The 23106-nt window shown below is 38.7% G+C and overlaps 2 protein-coding genes and 1 long non-coding RNA gene across 3 annotated transcripts; 1 reads left to right on the top strand and 2 right to left on the bottom strand.

Annotated features, from left to right (window-relative positions):
• Nucleotides 1-328: 328 nt before the first annotated feature.
• Nucleotides 329-3948, top strand: LOC143880896 (patatin-like protein 2). Its single transcript, XM_077383878.1, has 6 exons — nucleotides 329-514; nucleotides 711-892; nucleotides 991-1174; nucleotides 2558-2719; nucleotides 2846-3148; nucleotides 3679-3948. Exons 1-6 carry the CDS (start codon nucleotides 368-370, stop codon nucleotides 3922-3924), a joined length of 1224 nt encoding a protein of 407 aa, XP_077239993.1. The 5' UTR covers nucleotides 329-367; the 3' UTR covers nucleotides 3925-3948.
• Nucleotides 3949-10470: 6522 nt separating this feature from the next.
• On the bottom strand, nucleotides 10471-12512 carry LOC143881287 (uncharacterized). The gene is made up of 5 exons (XM_077384272.1): nucleotides 12501-12512; nucleotides 12064-12234; nucleotides 11634-11972; nucleotides 10867-10905; nucleotides 10471-10748 (listed from the first exon to the last, which is right to left on the bottom strand). Exons 3-5 carry the CDS (start codon nucleotides 11857-11859, stop codon nucleotides 10471-10473), a joined length of 543 nt encoding a protein of 180 aa, XP_077240387.1. The 5' UTR covers nucleotides 11860-11972; nucleotides 12064-12234; nucleotides 12501-12512.
• Nucleotides 12513-12532: 20 nt separating this feature from the next.
• On the bottom strand, nucleotides 12533-13036 carry LOC143880895 (uncharacterized). Its single transcript, XR_013251812.1, has 3 exons — nucleotides 12945-13036; nucleotides 12732-12816; nucleotides 12533-12631 (listed from the first exon to the last, which is right to left on the bottom strand). It is a non-coding gene; the product is annotated as an uncharacterized LOC143880895 (long non-coding RNA).
• Nucleotides 13037-23106: the final 10070 nt, after the last annotated feature.

The following is a 23106-nucleotide window of genomic DNA, read 5'->3' as shown; positions in this document are numbered from 1 at the left end:
CATTTTTAATAGGCTCACCACAAAATTTATGAGCGCATGATTACGCAAATTGTGATAGGCGCACAAACGAGTCGCGTCTTATTCCAAATTTGCTCTGCACCGCTCCAGGATAATTCACCCTCCTTATATATTTACACCGCGATGCCGCTCAAGGTTTGTTCACTGGAAAAACGTGCTCGGATCTCGACGAAATTTTGCAGGGACTCGGGTGGGACCCTAACCTAGCTTAGGGTGCAATTTGGAGTTCCAATTCCATGATTTGATAGGGTTTTTGCTTAATAATGTTCTAAGAGGTTTTGCTTGTCGAGAGAGAGAGAGAGAGAGAGAGAGAGAGAGAGAGAGAGAGAGAGAGAGAGAGAGAGAGAGAATGGGCAGCTTAGCGAATCTCCCACCGGCCATAGAGAATCCCCCACCCGCTGTCGGGGAGATGGTGACAGTGCTTAGCATAGACGGAGGTGGTGTGAGAGGCATAATCCCTGGAACCATCCTTGCTTTCCTCGAATCCAAATTACAAGTAACTAGCAATCTATATTTCTCTTATTCTTTTTTTTTCGATGATCGACGATCAAAGATGATGATTTGTTCTGTTTCATCTTTGGTTCTAAGTAGATAAACTTAAGTATCTATAAAGGTAATATAATACATTTTCCCACATCTAGATTCAAGTGATTTAAAGTTTCATTAAATGGCATGATTTGTTATTTTTATAGGAACTTGATGGACCGGACGTTCGGCTCGCCGACTACTTTGACGTGATTGCCGGAACAAGCACTGGCGGCTTGGTGACTGCCATGCTTACTGCCCCGGACAAAAACAACCGCCCGCTCTATGCAGCTAAAGACATTAATAACTTCTACTTAGAACACTGCCCCAAGATATTTCCTCAGAAGGGGTGCGTTTATCAATACTCCCTCCCTTTAATTCACGTATTTGCATGTATTTATTTCTACCTAGTTTTATAAGGATTCTGATTGAAAATCTTGGGTGCAGCTTCTTGAGTTCAGCTAGAAACTTGTTGGGTGCACTCTCTGGACCTAAATATGACGGCAAGTACTTGCACTCTTTGGTTAGAGAGATTCTAGGGGAGACTAAGTTGCACCAAACCTTAGCAAATATTGTAGTTCCAGCTTTTGATATTAAGTATCTTCAGCCAGTCATCTTCTCCACCTACAAGGTACAAATATACATTCCAACCTTCATATTTCAGTGTCTGATTTTGAATTCCAATACTTTGAATATACCTTATATTTGTATCTCAAATTCTCTCCCGTGTATATTCCTATGCCCCCATAGGAAGGGTCTGAAAATTCTATGATTTTGGTATTTAGGATATATAAGGTCTTGTTTGCCCACCTTTTGGGTGTCATTCACTAGAACCAATAGTCATTTCGGTGTCCCACATGGTAGGGGTGGTTATTCGGTTAAAACCGAACCGAAATAACCGAGAAGGTGGAACCGAACATATTTCGGTTACTCGGATTTTGGAACCGAAACCGAAACCGAATTTGTGAGAACCGAACAGGACTGAAACCGAAAACCGATTTCGGTTTTCGGTTTTAACCGAGTAACCGATTAAAAGCAAAAAACTAGATGAAAAAAAAAAACATAAAACCCTAAAGCATGGTTATTAACATTTGTCAGAGGTTTCAAAGAAAATATATGAAAGCCTTAACCTCTAATAGATGAAAACCATAATAGATTGAAAACCTAAACCAAAATAGATGAGATGCATGCCCCTAAACCCTAAACCCCTAAACCTATAAACCATAAAACGAAAAAAATAGCTTCACAAATAGATGAAAATAGATGAAACCCTAAATAGATGAAAAATAGATGAACACTACTAACCTATGAGAGAGAGACAGAGAGGCGACAGGGAGAGTCGAGGGATGTTGATCCACACTTCTTCTTTTTCCTCTTCTTCTTCTTCTTTTTCTTGCCGACGGTTGTCATATGGATGAACTGGTGGAGACGGCGGTCCGGCGGAGTCGAAGATGAGGCCGTCCGGCGGTAGAGAGGAGAGTCAGAGAGGAGAAAAAACCCTAGCTGCTTTTGGGTTTGGTCTTTTGACTCTTTTGCACTACGATGATAAAAGGGAAAATCGAAATTAGGTTTTGATTTTTGAAAGACTAAAAATTAGGATCGTTATTTTTACAAGGGACAACCTCCTTGCATTGAATGATATGTACTGTATCATAAACAGGGGCTGTCCCAAGTGAAAATGGGGTTAGTAGATATCAAGTTAAGCAACTCATTAATTTCGGTTTTAGGTTAAACAGAATTTTTTTCCTCCGGTAACCGAAAACCGAAATTTGGATTTTTTATAACTGAAACTGAACCGAACCACTCTGAAACCAAACCGAATTGACCGACCGAATTCGGTTCGGTCGGTTAATTCGGTTTTAACCGATTAATGCGCACCCCTACCACATGGGGCCTATTTCCTCACCAATAACAGACTCTCTCTATTGGCTATCCCACAGTTGAATTTTTTTTTTTTTTTGTCTCAATGCCACATATGTTCAACTCTAATGTTAGCTTGTTATTTAAATTTCAGGCAAAAAATGAAGTGTCTAATGACCCGTACCTCTCCGACGTATGCATCGGTACATCGGCGGCCCCAACATATCTTCCAGCTCACTACTTCCAAACCCATGATGCCAAAGGAAATGTGAAGGATTTCAATCTAATTGATGGAGGAGTCGCCGCAAATAATCCTGTACTTAAAATCATGTTTGCTATGTTATCATGGCTTTCTTTCTTTCGACGTACAATTTTACGCCCATTTTAAGTCATTGCAATAAAGACAATATGGAAATTTATGTATATTTTTCTGTTTATGTAGGCATTAACGGCAATATCGGAAGTAACCAAAGAAATATTAATGGAAAACCAAGATTTCTTAGACATAAAGGCTACGGATTATGGGAAGTTGCTAGTGATATCTTTGGGGACGGGGTCAGCAAAGCAGGAAGAGAAGTATAGTGCAAATATGGCGGCCAAATGGGGAGTTTTGGGATGGCTTTATAACAGTGGGGCTACTCCTTTGATTGACTCTTTCTCACAGGCAAGCGCAGACATGGTTGACATTCATAACTCTGTTCTCTTCCAAGCTCTCCACTCCGAGTGCAACTATCTTAGAATCCAGGTCTCTCTCTCTCTCTCTCTCTCTCTCTCTCTCTCTCTCTCTCTCTCTCTGACTTTCAGCCGATTTTTTTTCATAGTCATTAAATTTAATCTAATGTGGCTCATCTCTTGTGAAAAAGTTGGCCGCAAAATGGCTTTCCATCGAAATTGCTTAGCAAATCCCAAAAAAGTTCTATATATGCATACTATAATGCAACTATACATGTAGGCTTCAAAGCTTTATTTTCAAAGTCTTTTTGAAGGGATTTTTTCGGCAATCTAGAGTAGAGAAAATACATTTTGCAGCTGACTTTTGCAGGAGAGAAAAGCCACGCAGGCTCACTTCTAGCATATTTTTTCTTATTCATTTAATTGATCTGAGGAGGGGGTTCTCCCATGCAAAACTCGGTGCAAAATGGCTTCCACGAAATTGCCTAGCAAATCCCCTTTCTATCATTTGGGTATAGAAGGCTGTCTTTTGCTCTAATGATGCTATTTATTTTCTAATTAATGCATGCTTACTTACTAAATAGATCTTTGCGTGAATACCAGGATGACACATTGGTTGGCAATGCATCATCGGTCGATATATCCACGAAAGAGAATCTATTAAATTTGGTGGAGGTGGGCAAAAATCTTCTGCAGAAACCAGTGTCTAGAGTGAACTTGGAGACAGGCCTTTTCGAAGAAGCAGGAGGACCGATTGGAGATGGAACCAACGGAAACGCCTTGATTCGTTTCGCAAAGCTTCTATCCAACGAACGCAGGCTCAGGCAAAAGAATGTGCCTCCTACCTGATTCCAACGTTCTAATGATTACATTATATGCTTAAATAAAATGTACGCGAGAAAATACATGGATCATTGAAGATCGACCATTCGTTAGTTGGTGTGATATGGTTATTGTAAGAGAATAAAATGAGATCATCATTTGATTGATTAGCTTGTAGTTTAGTAAGCCAGATTTGATTTGGTAGTTAGGAACTTAGGACAGATTATATCTTTTTCAAATTTTATTATTATCTATCTCCTTGAGTGTTCTGTGTTAACTCATTAGAGCTTATTGCATGCTAATCCAAGATTATTGAGAATCGGGTCTAGATAAAATGGGCACATAACAAATTTTACGCCCATTTTTGCCACATAGAATCGGGCATAAAATTTGTCTTGCACCCATTTTACGACCCTTACATCAAAAGAAACATGGGAAGTGTTCTTGAATCAATTCCTATTCGTTGATTTCTACTGTTTTAAAGTGAATATTTCAAGAAACGGCCGGCAGAACAGGTTATTGCTGAGAATGGTTGAAGAACACTGAGACTTATTCTCGACCATGCATTACAGACATTGAAGGAAAAGAATGAGCAGCCAAATGAAAAAGGAACTCACTGATTCTGTCTAGGGGAGAGAAAGGTTCCTTAACGTGCAAAAGATTTAAAAGAGTGTCCTTCCCCCACAGGGAAGCAGTAAATACCACTTAATAAAGGAATGAGCTGTATCCTTCAGCGTTATTTACATGACTATGAGGAGCTCTGCTCATAGCACATTATCACCATTCTCACTTGAATTAGTTGACTTAAGTAATTCACAAATCATAAAATATGTTAACAAATTGTAAAAAACACATTCATTTAGGCCATGTTTGGCAAACCATGAAAAATTATGTCACGGAACATTTGTTGGCCCGATTGTGAGAGAGTGGCAAAGGAGGGAGAGGAAGAGAATTGAGTTGGCACAAGTAGGCAGCGTCAAGAATTCTTAAAAACTAGTGAAACATTACCTATTAAGGGCACGTTTGGCTACCATGAATTGTTTTTCATGATAAACTAGTGTCTCGAGAGAGGTATGGCAGGTGAAGTGGCTAAATATAGTGTCTCCAGGTTGAGAAGTGGCTAAAAATAAGGAAAATAGTGCCTCTAAGTTGGCTAAAAATCAGAAAACAAAATACTCTACACAAAATTGGATCTGAATTTTTCCTCATTTTTTGCTACTTCTCCCCCTAATCTCAATCGTGCCCCTCAAATCTATTGGGAAAAAAATCCTACCAGACATGGCCTTAGAATTGATTACTTATTTTCCTAATTTTTAGGAGCTTTTCATGACCTCCTCACTCCCACCCTCTAAAGTCTCCCAACTCCTCACCTGGCCCAGAAAATCTTTTAGCGAATATTTTTTTCATGCTGGTCAAACATGTCTGCAAGATGGGGATCTGTGGATCATTTGTTTATACATTGTTCGTTCACTAGGATCATATGGCGATTCATCTTCATGAGATTTGGGATTTGTTGGGTTTTTCCAAAATCTATTCCGTCATTATTGCACCATTGGGGAGGGGTTCCTTGGAAGGAAAAAGGAAAAACCTTGTGGAATTTTTGTTTACTAGCCACGTGGTGGTCTCTATGGAAGGAGAGAAACTCTAGAGTCTTTGAGGGGAAAGCCATGAATCCTCATTGGATTTACTTGAAGACCATCACCTTGGTTATATCTTGGGTGAGATGCCTCCCCTCCTTCCGGTTTGTATCGGCTTTTGGTCTTTGGGAAGGATGGAGGGAGGTGTGCTTTAGTGTTGAAGGGAGATATCATATTTTGCAAAGATGGGAGCCCCCTGCTCAAAACATGTATAAGGTTAACTTTGATGGTGCGAGTTCCGGCAATCCGGGTCCAGCAGGAGTGGGAGGGGTTTGTCACAATGATAAGGGGGATGTTGTGTGGGCATACTACGGATCTATTGGTGTGTCTGATTCTTCAGAAGCGGAAGTGAGGGCGGCACATTTTGACCTTTTGAATATTGATAGAAGGTTGATGGATCTACAATTGTTGAGGGAGATTCGTTAAATGTGATTTGTTGGCTGAAAGGTGGGGTGGCTCATCCGTGGAGATTTCTTTCCATTTTTATGAGATTGAGGACCTAACTGCGAGGTCCGCTATCGGCTTTTAGTATTTAACCAGCTCTAAGTATTATAATTGTGTTCAGATTTTTTTTGTCTTCGGGAGAATTTACTATCTAGGATTTTTTCATCTTGATGCATGATATTTTTTGGTAATTTTAATAGCTTTTTTAGAGCTGTTTAAATACTAAAAGACAAGGAGAGTTTGTATCAACATCGAAATAGAGCAGTGCAAATATCAGGAGCCTGTATATAATACAAGGGATTCGCTAGGCAATTTTATGGAAACCCATTCCATGGGATTCGCTAGGCAATTCCGGTGGTTCTATTATGTGGTTCGACCACCTTCCTCCCTGAGGAGGGGTCTTCTCTGTATTTTGTTTTTTCTTCATTCCTGTTTCTTTCTTGCTTCTTTTTGTATATATGGGTGGTCCATCTCGGCTTCCTTTTTTTTTGCTATGATATATATTTATTGTCATTCCAAAAAAAAAGGCATTCAAGACATAACCGCGCAAAGGGTTAAAACATGTTTTGAGGCTTTTGAGTTCATTCTTTTTTTTAGGAATTTCTAGTTAGTCAATTAAAGTCAAACTAAGTATTATAATTGTGTTCAGATTTTTTTTTGTCTTCGGGAGAATTTACTATCTAGGATTTTTTCATCTTGATGCATGATATCATTTTGGTAATTTTAATAGCTTTTTTAGAGCTGGTTAAATACTAAAAGACAAGGGGAGTTTGTATCATCATCGAAATAGAGCAGTGCAAATATCAGTAGCCTGTATATACTACAAGGGATTCGCTAGGCAATTTTGTGGAAACCCATTCCACGGGATCAATTTTTTTGTTAGAATACAATCCGTTTAATTATCCTGTTTTTCTTCTTAATTAGAACCGTTCTTTGCGATTTTCACTATGGTATCCGCCCCTAATAAAACATTACCTGTGTCTCCGCCCCTAATAACACCAATGGATCACAAGATGGATGGCCAAAAAGGCAAGGGATCAGACTATATTATTTATTAATTAGATAAATGACCTAGAATTGAAAAGGAAGATATAAAAACATTGAAAGAAAGTAAAACATGCCACAAACAAAAACTACATTCGGCGAGTTAAGATCGTTCATTGCCTCAGTGTAGAACACCTGCTATGCATGCTATTATTTTAATAGCATTTTCCACACACAAAAAAAATGCAAAAAACTCACCGATCTTAAATTATTTTTAAGATAGATGATTTGCAAAAATCAGTAGCCTGTGGTTCTTGAAAAAGGTGATAGATTATAGCCTTGGAATATAGGTTCCCCTTCTCTTGTTGAAGAAGAGAGCAAAAAAAAAAAAAAAAACATGAGCATTGAACACAAAAGTGAGAAGACGAGAGAGGAGTAGCAGATCTAACGGAAGATTTCTGGGAGACTGGCAGTGTTTCCATTGCCATTACAACAACTTTGAATGGAGGCAAAGATGCAGAAGATGCCCGTTATTTAGATCGACTCGGTGCCCTTCACTAAGTACATCCCGGAATGTGGGGATTAGTTCCCCTGGGGAGCGGAGTTCCAGGGGGATTGCCGGACAAGTCTCGGATTTTAGACACCAAAACTGGCTCTGCCCTCCCTGTCAATACCTTAACTTCAGTTGGCAGAAGGAATGTCGTTGGTGTCGTCAGTGTAAATCCTCCCTGAAGTGGCTTCCTAGGTCCAGTTTCCATTCGGAGGTTTACATTAATGATGAGAACGATCTTTGGCCCGACTCGGGTAAAATATCTTGCAACAACAACTTAGGGTTTCAATCTTTATCTATTTCAGGCAAGGAAGTGGAGAATCGTATGGGTTCCCTAAGGGCTTGCTTGTTAGGGAAAAAAAGAACCGTAACGAATCGTTGCAGGATCTCTGGACTTGGGCGCAAATGTCTAGGGATATCCCCTCTTTAAATTGCCCTTCTATTTCGTTGCCAACTGAGGTTCTTTTTATGTTTGAATCTGAGTCTCAAGCCCTACATATTCTTGCTATGGGATCTGTATCCCTGGGCAATCATTTGCTCTGCCTCTCACCATGGAAACAGGATTACATCCACGGAGAGGAGGCCTCTTGGGTTCACTTCCATGGAATCCCACTGCACATCTGGGCTGTTTCAACGGTGGAGGCGCTAGGGGCTCTCTATGGTAGAGTTGTAGAAATTAAAATGGAAGGTAGCCATCAGAACTGTATGAGTTTTGTTTTGGCTACTAAAATTATAGCCCCCCGTTGGCATTTTCTTCCCTCCTGTATTAAGCTTAAAGTCTCAGATCAGATCTACACTGTGGGGATCGAGCTTTCGAAAGCGGTCCCTGATTCAATCTTCCCTGGGTCAGATCGTTATCTGTAGGAGGAACAACAGTCTCGGGTGATTGGGGGTTGCCTGTCTTTCGAGCCGTTGAACACTGGGATTTCAAATTTCAAATGTCCAGATCTGCAGGGTGGGGTTCATGAGAAAGACCTTTTCGTCTGCCCCGAAAAGTCGTTGCTTTGTCTGGTAGCTCCTAAACCCAGAATTTCTGCTCATAAGCGACAAGTAGCCTGGTTGAGCACGTCTACATAGTCAACTGACCTGCACCCAAGATCCAAGAAAATGTTTGGCTATAAAAGGCCTGCTAGAGTTTATAATGGTTTAAAGTCGGCGGCAAAGTGGCCTCAGTCCCATCACAATAAAAAGATGAATCACATGGTGAATGCACTGGCTTCGATCTCTGGATCAAGGACGAATAGGTTACTTAAGATCCTAAGATCTTTTGCTAAATCGGGTAGGATTGGCCCATCCCACGATTAATCTTCCGTGGTCATAAGTGAAAGGTCAAGGAAATGTTACCTCTTTTGATGTTCCTGCCTTTAACTCCCATCGCAGGTTTCCCTGGATGGGATGGCTCGAATAAATGTAATTATTACTAGTCTCTGTTAAAATTTCTTTGGGATACTTGGTTTGGCTGTATCCAAGTTACTAAAGAGGGAGGGTCAGGAGTTTATGCCCCAGGAATTATCCTCTTGTCCAGGGGGGAGGAAGAGGAGTCTTTACATGGAAATCATGGTGCTGAATTTAGTACTTCATAAGATAAGAAGAATGGTTTTTGATGAAGAGTTAGCAATCACTAACATGTTCATGATATCTCTGGAACTTTGCTGGAGGATAGGTGACGGCGGAGTAGACTATGGGAGGCTTCAAGAGAGGCGGCCATCTCTTACCTTGACGCAGGGAGCATGAGAGCGGCAACACAAGATGAAAGATCAACACAACAAGCGACTAAAATAATCTCGTGGGGGCTTGAAAACCCATGCCACAGTTTGGAGAAAAACTCCAATATAAAACGTGAAAGGAGCGAAGCTCCTTCACCCACGTGAACAAGCCAATGCTCTCTTCACAAGAGATGTCCCAAAAATAAACTTTATTCAAATCTCCCTTATTTCCTCATGCTATTACATTATATAAAAAAGGCCAAAATCTAAGAATAGCAACCCTAAATTCTTACCTAACTATTATTCTCAATCTTCTAACTAAAGCAACGTAAATAAAATGAAGAAATATCTCTAACATAATCCTAAAATAGTAATCCCGTATTAGACACTTACCATATCCTAAAACTGCCTCTAACTTAGCCAAATCAAGTCCAAATAGCGTAATCTTAGGCTCTTTAGATAGGTAATCGGAAAACCTTCACTATAACAAAACCAATATTTACCGGCGGTCGCAACCGCTGCTAATATTAGGTAACACCGTTGTTATACAATTTAGCCGCGGTTTCCTTTCCGCTGGTGTATGTCCCGTCGGTGCATCCTTTACCAACGGTAAAAACCGTAGCTATTACGACCGCTAGTGTATCTGTCAACTTTAGCAGCGGTTATAACCGCGGGTATATATCGATATATACCCGCGGTTATAACCGTAGCTATTACAACCGCTAGTGTATCTGTAAACTTTAGCAGCGGTTATAACCGCTGGTATATATCGATATATACCCGCGGTTATGACCGTGGCTATTAACACCGCTGCTGTAGTGTCATAATTAGCGGCGGTTAGGACCAGTGGTAGAGCTCAGTGTCGTTAGGGAACCACAGATATATACCAGCGGTTTTAACCGCTGGTATATATCAGTAATAAGTACCAGCGGGTATAACTGCTGGTATATCGGTGTGATTTAGTGAACTTGAGATATATACCAGCGGTCATAACCGCGGGTATAGGCGATGTTCTCACGCGTGTATAGGAGATATATACCAGTGGTTATAACCGCTGGTAAATGTGTGAATTTTTTTTTTCAAAATACACGCTGAATATCTGTGACACATACAGAACCTGCTGTACATATTCAGAAGTAATAAAACACCATTTTACATATTCAGAACCTGCTGTACATATTCAGAAACGCTGAACGTGTGTAAGATCATTTTATAGATTCAGAAGTAATAAAACACCATTGCATTTTTTAAATCATAAGAGCATAAACAATAAGATAAATAAACAACTCCCATAGGAGGGTGGAGGCCCAAAGACTAAGAGACTAAAACAAAAAGCCAAAGCTGCAGCAAAAAAAAGAAAGGCAAGAAACTGCTCTAGCAACCCAAACGGGCTACTTTTTTGCTGAGTAAACTCTACATCCAATAAAATGAGGTGATTAAATATTTTCAGAAGAAAAAAAAGCAGATGTTTTGTGACCAAAAGGGCTACCTTTTTGCTTCTGCTCCTGTGCATAAAGCTCCCGCTTCCATCTAGAAAATCCATAACGGCAATTTTCAAATTAGATGAGCAAATGTTATATCTAAAGAATGAGAAACTCGGTTATTTTACATACTAAACAATACAAAATTTGGCATGTTAAGACTTTACCTGAAGTATTAATCCACAGGCCCTTCTTGTTTTTGCTTGCTAGATTAGATAAGTGACATTAGATAGTTGAGGTGTGAATGAAAACAATAAGGCAAGGAGCCACTTATCAATATGTTAGAGAAGCTGGAAAGAACTACCAAATATAGTAGAGCAAAATGAATTATACAGATACAGCAACCTGTCTTTTGCTTAACCAACAAAACTTGCAGGACTATTTTGAGAGCCATAGTTAAGCTACCAGGACAACCTAAATTCTGATGACATCAAAGGTGCTCAGAAAATTACAGTTACATGACACATAGGCAACTTTTTATTTTTTGAAATGGTGAAAATATTTATTACTTATAAATAAGACCGAGGTGGTCGAATACATATAATCAGACACCTGGCATGCTTCATCGAGCATTTTAGAATTAACATGCAGTAGTAAATATTAATGGAACACTATGCTAGTTGATGATACTTCAACAACATGTGCATTTCTATTATTTTTTTTATCCAAATTATTACTGCCAAAGTTTCAATAAATTCTATAATAATCTACCGAAACGCATTGAATTCATGAGGCAGTCAACCAAATTTAAGAAACCATAAAATAAAATGCTAGCAACTTAGGGCATATGAAAATGGTGCCAAAATTAGCAACATGCATCAACTAATCACATAAAATGCAAGTAACAAATAACAAATGGAAAAAATTTCAAAAAAACAAAAAAAAAAAACAAAAAACAAATGGATATAGATCCAAATTAGTCAATCGATCCTACCCTCATCCTTTTGGGGTTGAGCATGAGAAAGTTTGAAGGGCTGGCTATCTCCTCGAAAATCAGTCATAGATTCTAAGGCTTCATCACCATTTTTTATCTGTTTTATATTGTGCGGCGAAGAAGCTGATTTCACAGATTTGTCCACATTTAGACGAATGATACGTGAACCAGTTCCAAGAGCTGCTCCGTTGTTTGTGGTCCGTGATTCACATGCAGATTCTGCCATAACTTGATTTGATTCTTTCCCTGTTGCAGATGGTGAATGGGGTAATAGCGGCTCTCGTTGGAGGATAGATATGGCGCATGATACCTCTTTCACTTGGACCCCTGACTCATCATCTGAATTTTAAAATGTTAAAATAATGTACACGGGCCATTCTTAGATCTTTGGTTGGTATGTTTTACTTCAAGAATTATTGATTTATCTCACCTGGAGCATATTTGGGAAGAGTATTGTCTGAACCACTGATTATTACTTGAGACTCGAGAAAATGTTCAATTGCCTGCCTGAGGGATACGTTTGGAAGCAAATCATCTAATCTACATTTGGTAGAAGAACACTTTGGACACCTTTCCTTCTCAACCAATACCAAACGTATACCTGCAGCCAAATGGCACGTTTAAGGTAAAAATTAATAAATGCAGGTACGTAAAATGAAGTCCGCTTATGTTTGTAGAAACTAGAAAGTTACCAACACTTCCCAATGACAAAAAACAGCCCTTGGGGAGATGATATAATTTTTATCTTATTGTGATTTATCTGGGATTCTTAACAGGTCTTACAAGCCAATGAATAAAGCTACGGGCAAGTTGATAGGGACAATTCATCATATTTGGAACTTTGGGAATATTCGTGAATGAGCTTACACTTGTCGCAAAAGCTATGATGGCAGCATGGTATCATCACAGCCTCTTTGAAGATTGTGTTGCAAAGAGAGCACCTTAGCTCCGCAGGCAATTCTATGTTTGTCAATGTTGGAGTACTGGTATCTACCTCTCTATAAAATTCCATTGTAACATAGAATTAACAAACATGGGGAGCCATAGATATAGGTAGAAAGTAAAAGCATGAAGGGAAATGAGCACAAAGAAATTTACTCCAAGTTCATTTGTTCTTCGGATTTCTTTGGCAACCTATCCCCTTCAATACCACGATCCATATCAGAGTGCTTCTTGAGGATTCCTGATATTTCAATCATAGTGGAGTGTGAGAAGTCTAGAGGCTTCCTGATATTTTAATCATAGTGGAGCTTGAGAAGCTTAGATAAATTTCTAGAGATTAATACAAAAGAAAAGAGCCAAAGCATTTACCTCTTGAACTAGCCTCACTGAGATCACTTGGTACGAACTTTTGATATCTTGAAATAGAAGGCTCGGAGAATCAGAGTCAACATACACCAATTATGTTAGTGATTTTGCATTTTCAAAATCATGTATTTTACATGTTTTAGTGTTTTGGAAAATGTTTTATCAAAAGCGTTTGGGAAAAGGAAAATGTTTTCTTAGAAATATTTGCTTTTACAAAAGGATGTAGAAGTGTAGTTGAAAAGATAGTCCCGTACCAGATGAGAGAAAAGAAAGAGAAGGGCTTATAAAGCACTATCTTTTCTAATACTTGTTGATTGCACATTGGGTTGGACCCGCAGGACGGTGCAACGCACCGTTCGCACACGCGTGCGCGCGGCGTGGGCAATGGGCTATAGGGCGCATAGCGGCGCTTTATTGGCACTTTTTTAGGCGCACTTTGTACTTCGGTCAAAGAGTGTGATCAAATGGGTTGTGTCCCTTCCCCCAACGGTCATGTGCCAAGTGGGTGCGATCCACACCATAGATGGTTGATCTAACGATGACTGGGTTGGAGTGAGGTTTTACTCAAACCAACAGTCACCTCTAGAATCGATCAGGACCGTTCAATATCAATGGGTGCGATCTAATGGTCAGATTTCAAACATTCTGGAAAGGTGCCCTGTAGAGGTGTTTTTCACACTGAAAAGACACCAGGTGGTCTACAAAATGTGCAGAATTCAGTCATTTCATATAGAAAAACGAATTGGCAATTCTGACAGACTTTACACTCTCTTCTACACTCCTACAAAATCCCCAAGTATTTCTATATACTGTTTTTCTTTTGTTTACTGTTCTAGATACTGTTTTTCTGCAGAAACATTATCTAGAAATTTCTCTAAGGCTTGAAATTTCGGAAGGGCATTTCGGGTTTGATTCCGCTAGTGCTATGCGTCATCAAACATTAGTAGGGCTTCCCTACTAGGCTTCATTTTATACTAAGGAGGAAATTCGTGGATCCCCTTTGCACACTACTAGTGGGGGCGAATCTTGTCTTAAGGAAAGTGATATCACGCCTTGAAGCAACAAGTTTCTATTTTTTTATCAACAACAGTGCCCTCAAATTTTCCAACAATCTTTAGACAAGATTATTTACTGTTGTTTCAATGGCACTTTATTCAGTTCGTCAAATGACCCAAAACTTTGTCAAACTCGAACGTTTCGACAAAGGAAATTTCAAGCGCTGGCAGAAGAAGTTGCACTTCATTTTGACATCACTCAAAGTGGTCCGGGTTCTCACTACTCTAAAGCCGGCAGCAAATGAAAATGAAACTTTGGCGGAGGTCGTGCAAGGATGAAGTGGGAACAGGATGACTGCATTTGCAAAGGGCACATCCAAAATGCTATGTCAGATACACTATTTGACATATATCAAGGCATGGGATCAGCAAGTGAAATCTGGAATGCACTTGAAGCCAAATACTTGGCGGAAGATGCCAGTAGCAAGAAATTCACTGTGAGTCAATTTTTAAATTTTAAAATGGTAGCTGATAAGTCTGTTATTGATCAATTACATGAAATACAACATTTAATTAATCAAATTCATTTGCAAGGCATCATTCTTGATGATTCCTTCATTGTCCCTTCAATTATTGACAAACTTCCACCAACTTGGAAAGACTTTAGAAAAAGTCTAAAACACAAGAAAGATGAAATGTCTATTGAAGACTTGGCTCAATGCCTCAGGATTGAGGAAGAGTCAAGAATCAGAGACAAGAAAGAAAATGAAACTGTATCCTCTAAGATCCATTTGGTGGAAAATGTCAAGAATTCGAACCAACAAGGAAAAGGCAATTGAAAGAGAAACAAACATCCTGAAAAGAAGACTAATAAGAATAAGAAAAGAAAGGGTGCTTGTTTCAACTGTGGCAAACCAGGCCATTACAAGAGTGAGTGCCGACTGCTTAAGGATAAGAAGTCGGGTGCACCAACAGACAAAGAAAGGTTTGTCGCCATGATTTCAGAGGCAAATATGCTTGAAGATGGCAATGATTGGTGGATTGACTCTGGTGCGACGAAGCATGTCTGTAAAGACAGGAACCTGTTTTCAACTTATGAAACAGTTGAAGATGGAAGCATGTTATACATGAGAAATTCGTCGACAGCAGAAGTCAAAGGGAAGGGCAAGATGGAACTTGAGTTCACATCCGGCAAGCGACTCACTCTAACCGATGTCTACCATATACCAGAAGTTAGAAAGAACTTAGTGTCTGGAAGCATTCTCAACAAGAATGGCTTCAAACTTGTATTTGAATCTGACAAGTTCATTCTTTCTAAGGGGGGTACTTTTGTTGGGAAGGGATATATGTATGAAGGGATGTTCAAACTTAATATCAATAAAGTGAATGTCGTTGCTTATGTTTTGGATTCTTCTTTATCTTTATGGCATAATTGTTTAGGACATGTAAATACTAGGAAAATGAATGATATGGTTAAGTTAACCTTAATATGAAAATGACTTAGTAGATAGATGTAAAACATGCATGCAAACTAAGATAATTACTAAGTCATTCCCTAAAGTAGATAGAACTTCTAACTTGTTAGATTTAATACATAGTGATGTATGTGACATACATAGTGTTCCCACAAAGGGAGGTAAAAAGTACTTTGTTATATTTATTGATGATTATTCTAAGTACTGTTATGTTTATCTCCTTGGTCATAAAGATGAGGTTTTAGAAAAATTTAAAATTTATAAAACTGAAGTAGAAAACCAATGTATAACAAGCATTAAATGTCTCAGATCAGATAGAGGTGGTGAATATCACTTTCCTCATTTCTGTGAATCAGTAGGCATAGTCCATGAAACTTCTGCCCCTTATACACCACAACAAAATGGTGTAGAAGAAAGAAAGAATAGGACACTTACTGAAATGATTAATGCTATGCTTGTTAATTCTGGTTTAAATAAAAGGTTTTGGGGTGAAGCCTTACTTACAGCTTGTCACATTTTGAATAGGGTACCAAGTAAAAAATCTCAACTAGGGTATGCTAGTGTAATTGGTAGTCTTATGTATGCTATGACTTGTACTAGGCCAGACATACAATTTGCTGTACGTAAACTTAATAGGTTTATCAGTAATCCTAGTTTTTCTCATTAGAATGCAGTCTATAGAATTTTAAAATATTTAAAGAAAACTATAAACTATGGTTTATGTTATAGTGGGTATCCAACTGTAATAGAAGGATACTCTGATGCTAGTTGGATAACTGAGCGTATAGACTATTTATCAATCAGTGGGTGGATTTCACCCTTGGTGGGGGAGCAGTCTCCTGGGCCTCTAAGGAACAGACATGCATAACAACTTCAACTATGGAAGCAGAGTTTATAGCTCTGGCAGCATGCTGTAAAGAGGCGGAATGGCTTCGGAATTTGTTATTGGAAATTTCGTTATGGTCTAAACCAATGCCATCGATTTATGTCCATTGTGATAGTCAAGCCACACCATCAAGGGCATATAATCATGTTTATAATGGTAAGTCCAGACATATAGGACTTAGACATAGTGCTATAAGAGAGTTACTTACTAATAGAGTAGTAACTATTGATTTTGTGAGATCGAGCCAAAACTTGGGCGATCCATTCATTAAAGCTCTTGCAAGAGATCTGGTGTGTAAAACATCATTAGGGATGGGGTTAAAGCCATTAACCAATAGTCACCAATGATGGAACATCAACTCAACACTTGAATAAACATCAAGTCTTGAGTTCAATGAGTTTAAGTACATCATATGGAGTGATTGCAAGCACTATAATCTGTATTATTTGCCATCCCAAGGTAAAGTGCTTGGTACCTGTAATGTTTAAAAGGAGAAGGCTGAGTATTTAAACTCTTAATAGGCTTATAACATAGTGTTGGAGTGTTTTAGTTACAGGGGCACTCTTGATAAGCCTACCTATATGAGTGTGGGAGTGGTGCCGCTTCCTATGAGACCTGGCTAGTCTCTAGAGCGCTCATGAAACCAAGATATAGACACAAGGCCAGTACATGTGTCGGTTTTAGAAATTGCCCAAAGAAGTGAAATCTTGTGTGTGAGATGTATCCGGTTAACCAAATAGAATAGCTAGTTCAAAGATACGTCTACTATGCAATTCTGGTTAACTTTGATATGTCCTCACTAAGTGAAGGTTCAAATCGAGAGATACCTTCATCTATGCATAAGATTTCCAAGCCTGATGAGAAAATTTTCTTTGATTTTGAAAATGGTGGGGGATTGTTAGTGATTTTGCATTTTCAAAATCATGTATTTTACATGTTTTAGTGTTTTGGAAAATGTTTTATCAAAAGCGTTTGGGAAAAGGAAAATGTTTTCTTGGAAATATTTGCTCTTACAAAAGGATGTAGAAGTGTAGTTGAAAAGATAGTCCCGTACCGGATGAGAGAAAAGAAAGAGAATGGCTTATAAAGCACTACCTTTTCTAATACTTGTTGATTGCACATTGGGTTGAACCCATGGTTGGACCCGCGGGACGGTGCAACGCACCGTTCGCACACGCGCACGCGCGCGCGCGGCGTGGGCAATGGGCTATAGGGCGCATAGTGGCGCTTTATTGGCGCCTTTTTAGGCGCACTTTGCACTTACCAACAGTCACCTCTAGAATCGATCAGGACCGTTCAATATCAATGGGTGCGATCTAACGGTCAGATTTCAAACATTCTGGAAAGGTGCCCTGTAGAGGTGTTTTTCACACTGAAAAGACACTAGGTGGTCTACAAAATGCGCAGAATTCAGTCATTTCATATAGAAAAATGAATTGGCAATTCTGACAGACTCTACACTCTCTTCTACACTCCTACAAAATCCCCAAGTATTTCTATATACTGTTTTTCTTTTGTTTACTGTTCTAGATACTGTTTTTCTGCAGAAACATTATCTAGAAATTTCTCTAAGGCTTGAAATTTCGGAAGGGCATTTCGGGTTTGATTCCGCTAGTGCTACGCGTCATCAAACATTAGTAGGGCTTCCCTACTAGGCTTCATTTTATACTAAGGAGGCAATTCGCGGATCCCCTTTGCACACTACTAGTGGGGGCGAATCTTGTCTTAAGGAAAGTGATAGCACGCCTTGAAGCAACAAGTTTCTGTTTTTTTATCAACAACAGTGCCCTCAAATTTTCCAACAAATTATACCTGTTTTACAGATACATTGTGATAGAAAAGAAGGGGCAAGTAGCAAGTTTAGAATCTGCTTAAACTCTGGAAATCAATCATACTAGTTACACTGTACTAGCTGGATATTTAAGAATGGTAACATTGAGAGCAAAATTTATACCACAGAAGATGAAAGTGATGCATGCCTGTACCCATACCATATATTCACAAAATATGTATGAGCGATTCACAAAATACTTACAAATTCGCAGCACAGTTCAAAGGCGCACACTAGAAGAGGATTCAGTTGAGGAACTTAGATAGCTCAACAAGAAATCCAATTGGGACTGAGCCTTCGCCCAAAAGGGCTGACTAGGCAAAACATGGAAATGCGTTATATGATACTTTAGTAAAAATTTGATTCATACAATTTGAATGTTTCATTATTTTTTTAACAAAAGAACAATGATCATTCATGTAATTTCAGCATTCTGTTATTTAAACAAAAATGACATTTTCGACATTGCACAGGAGGTTCAGAAACTCCTAACATTCCAATCCACCCATTTACATCTGCAAGCAACAGCCTATGCTGGAAATATAAAACGCTCCTATGTCCAACTAAAGTCAACACTGTAGTAATAAAATTATGAAATATTCCCTCGTTGACTGTTTCTGGTAGAATTGGTAATCATTTACAAGAGCATTCTTTCATTATTTGTTAGTATACTTGAAAAAAGATGTTTCAATGTTTTCAACATATAGCATAACTAAAAGCCAAAGAAGGTTTCAAAAAAATGCTTCTAATCTTCTAATTCTCATCTCTCAGTTCTTTCCATAGGAAAGATGCCAATTTTGTTATTATTATTTTTCAATGGCATGAAAGATGCCAATTCTATTCGCTCAATCAAAATCTAGAATCTTCGCCTATCCAGAAAAATCTTAAATGGCATGAAAGGCGCCAATTTTATTCGCTCAATCAAAATCTTGAATCTCTGAAATATTTCAGTTTCGGTTTCGGCCGAAATCACTTAAAAATTATGACAAAGATTTCGTTATTTCTTAAATTTCGACCGAAATGTCTAAAATTTCAGTGAAAATTTCGGCGATTTCGGTGGAAATTTCGGCTATTTCGGCACATATTTACAATTTCGGTGGAAATTTAGTAAAAATGGCTAAAACGAAATTTCAACTAAAATTCGGAATTTCGGTGAAATTTCGTCGAAATCTTGTAAAGAAACGACTTCATGTAAACATCAATTCGGCCGTGGCCATAACCGAAATATTTTGGTAATTTCGTTTCGTTTCGGCTGAAATTTAAAACCATTCATATAACTACTTCTCTTAAGTCTTAACTATTCATTGAGGAGCAAATAGAAATGATGATTGAAAGACTAACTCTCAGAAAGCAAACATGACTTCTTACAATACTAATAAAGGCTTAATATGAACTGAAAAAGCTTTCTATGATAGAGGATGAAATTGTAATAGCTCATGCATGAAGTAAGTGTGTGTGTGTGTGTGTGGCTGTTGAATAAAGGCATTTCACAGCGGGCTGTTGCATGATAGAGCAGCCACATAGGCTCACTTTTCAGCAGGTTTTGTCTTATTCATTTAATTCATCTGAGTGGCTGCTCTCTCATGCAACAGACAGCCGCGAAATGCTTTTCTGCAAAAGTCGCTAATAAATCCCATTTATAGACTTGACATATTAGTGAGAACTGAGAACTGTAGCACAAGGACAAAAGTTGAAGGAAAGAGGTACACACAGAGATCTGAAACTATTAAGAAAGTCATACCTTGGAACAATGTTAGCTGCTTTTTTATCCCTAATACAATTCATCATGCCAGCATCAGGATCCGAGTCGGATAAGGATGCCTCAAAGAACAGGATATAAATCAACGCCAAAGTCATCAAAATTATCCATATCCACATTCTGAAAATTAGATGCACAAATACAAAATATCATAAATGGATTTTCATAGTTGATAATTAGATCAATCTGTACTACACTACGAATCCAAATTCAGAAAATTTAAAAGTACAAATACAAAATATCATAAATGGATTTTGTAGTCGATAGTTAGATCAATCTGTACTGTACTACTACTGTATATGATACGAAAACAGCCCATCGTCAAAGAGAGAGATGTTGTACCAGATTTCAAAATAAATGTGAGGTCAACTCTGAAAATTAACACTCTCACAAAGTGGCAAGATGAAAAGGGACCCATTGAAAGGAAAATAAGTCTGTGTGCAACTCTTGTGTGGTTAACTAAAGCTAATGAAGGATGGCACTGTGCCTTTTAAAGGCTATCCAACTGGTGTCAATTTTGGCTCGGGCTCGGAAGCTCGCTCGAGCTCGGCTCGAAAAAAGCTCGGCTCGAGCTCGGCTCGAATCCTTAACGAGCCGAGCCCGATTTAGGCCAGGCTCGGCTCGGCTCGGCTCGTTAATGCTCGTTAAGAATTTAATATATTTAAATATATATATATATATATATATATATTAATATATACACTAAAAGGGTTGTCTAGGGAGTAAAAGGGGAGGCAAAATATGTCACTTCATTTTAGGAACCCCATTTGTTACTTGGACCACCCCCATAGTGTAAAAAAAGTAGTGAAATTACAATATTTAGGGCATTGGTTGGAAAGCAAGTTCAGAATTCTCTCCTTTTTTCTCCCGTTGGGGTTCCATTTTTTTTTGCCCTTCTATAGGGTTTCCAATAACACCGATGGTCTAAACCTGTGATGCTATCAGCTTGTGAACTTTTGGATCTGATTCAGTTTCTTGTGTTTTTGCTGCTTCTCGCGGTTTTTACTCTCGAACGAGGGTTTTTTCATCGGGAAACTGTGTAAATTCAGATTCAAGGGTTTTATTCAACTATATTCATGCCTGGGCTCGTTAACTATGGCGGTAAGCTTCGGATTTTCGTGTTTTACTTTATTATTTGGGATCTGTATGACGTTTATTAGTTTTGATTTGTGTATTCCATGATTTCTATTACGGACCTTGTTGATTACGGAGTTTCTCTTGTGAATCGTAACATTTTTGAGGTTGTGGATTAGGGCTGTCCAGGGAAGATGAGGGGTGTGAAAAAAAGCTCGGTAAGGCTCGCGAGCCGCTCGTGAGCCTGGCCGAGCCGAGCCCGAGCCTGATTCGAGCCCGAGCCGAGCTTTTGAGCATAACGAGCCGAGCCGAGCCTGGCCAAGCTCGGCTCGGCTCGGCTCGTTTACACCCCTATATCCAAGGTTCTACTTCCTACGTGAGACCTGCCTAGGCACCTGAACCTAAGCTAATAAAGGTTGCCTATGTGATCACCTAGATCAAAAGGTGAATGCTCAAGGAGTAAACAACTAATCTTGGCTGGGCGTTTAGATGCATGGAAAATTTCTTGGTAAACTTTTTCACTGAAAAATGAGTTTTCCAGGATAATTTAGCCTTTTTAAGTTACTTCATCGCCTTTGACACTACCACATTTGTGAGCACTAAGTTTTGAACATAATTCATCCATAGCACGATCGGCCCAGCTGGGGACTCTACTCTTGAGTTGGGCATAATTTGGTATAGTCATGTATACTATTGCCCATCCTTAATGGTTTAGAGCAATCAGAATAATCACAACATTTTGACTTGTTAAGACACCTCCCATTTTTCCACACATTTAAAAATAAAATAAGATTCACCACCACGAATCAAAACAAGTATGAATCATCTCAGTTTCCACACCTCAAAGTACATGGTCATATGTACTCAAAAAGTTTATCATTCAAAAAATGTCCTCAACAAGTTAAAACTCTTTTTATTTGAATGGTTATAAAGTTTGTGGAGATGCGGGTTATTGAACAAGTTATAACTCACTACCACGACTCAAAACTCAAATGAGTCATTTTGGTTTCGTCACCTCTTGGTACAAGGCCTTGAGTAGTTGTTAGTATCGTTTCCCTGGATGGTAATTGATGTGATGTACCTGACTACATGCATTGTTAATCATATAATCATAATAATATTATGGAATACATTGTGAATATATTGGGTGTTGGGTCTCTTTTCTCCTTTGATTGGTTTGAGATCACTTGACCTCTTTCGATGGATATGAGAATATTGACTCTCTTCCACCCGATTAATTAGATTGCAAGTGTCCCCTCATTGGATATAGATTGTTTCTCTTGGGAATATGAGAGAATCAGATGTTAAAGATTGTTATAGATGTAGATTAAAAAAAACAGATTCTCTGAATATGTGTAGATCAACAAACTATCACAGCAGGGGGGGTGTCGGGACATCTCACTTATACAGCTGTCATGTGTGAGGTGGTGGTGATGATAGGACTCCCTATTCAAATATGAGAGTGGGTACTTGTACACAATGACATGGTCAATTAGAGGAAATTGCACTACAGATGACTTGGGATTTGATCTCATGGTCGTACACTATATCAATCCCATGAACAGAGAAGCTTCTAATTTTCTGAATAACACTAGTGTGTGATTCACTAGAAGAGTGATCTCTAAAGGAAGAGAAAGAACACAATGTTTTGTGTGCATAAACTATAACAGAAAGAGGAGTCGGGAAATCTCACTTATACACTGTGTCATATGTGAGGTGGTGGTGATGATTCTTGATCATAGAACTCCCTATCCATGAGTGTGGGGGACTTGTACACATTGATAGGGTCAATGAGAGGAAATTGCACTACCGATGACTTGGGATTTGATCTCATGGTCATAGACTATCAATCTTCTAACCAACGAAGCTTATGACTTTCTAAATAACAATAGCGTGTAATTGATCGACTCGAAGTGTGATCCCTGAAGGAAGCAAAAGATCACAATGTTAGGCCTTACATTTATGTAGATTTTGAGTTCTATACAAGCTAGCATAAATCTTTTTGTAATGTGAATAATACATTTTGAATGGAATCTAAATAATACATTACACATTAAGAACCTATTGAAGATCCTCATATTTCATGGCGTTTGTTCAGTTCAATGCTTGGTGTCCATATCAGATCTGAATACTTGTATCAGTACA

Source organism: Tasmannia lanceolata, unplaced genomic scaffold (genome assembly GCF_043159265.1).
Source record: "Tasmannia lanceolata isolate RefF3 unplaced genomic scaffold, GAP_Taslan_0.1 ptg000007l, whole genome shotgun sequence".
Taxonomy (NCBI): Eukaryota; Viridiplantae; Streptophyta; class Magnoliopsida; order Canellales; family Winteraceae; genus Tasmannia; species Tasmannia lanceolata.
Note: the sequence above shows the minus strand (reverse complement) of the source record. Positions and strands in the feature narration are given on the sequence as shown.

Coding starts and splice junctions, on each gene's coding strand:
- LOC143880896 (XM_077383878.1), top strand. CDS start 368: ATGGGCAGCTTAGCGAATCTCCCACCGGCCATAGAGAATCCCCCACCC. Junction 1,175..2,557: donor TCATCTTCTCCACCTACAAG/GTACAAATATAC, acceptor TTTAAATTTCAG/GCAAAAAATGAAGTGTCTAA. Junction 2,720..2,845: donor GAGTCGCCGCAAATAATCCT/GTACTTAAAATC, acceptor CTGTTTATGTAG/GCATTAACGGCAATATCGGA.
- LOC143881287 (XM_077384272.1), bottom strand. CDS start 11,859: ATGGCAGAATCTGCATGTGAATCACGGACCACAAACAACGGAGCAGCT. Junction 10,906..11,633: donor TCAACCCCAAAAGGATGAGG/GTAGGATCGATT, acceptor TATCTAATCTAG/CAAGCAAAAACAAGAAGGGC. Junction 10,749..10,866: donor CCTGTGGATTAATACTTCAG/GTAAAGTCTTAA, acceptor TGGATTTTCTAG/ATGGAAGCGGGAGCTTTATG.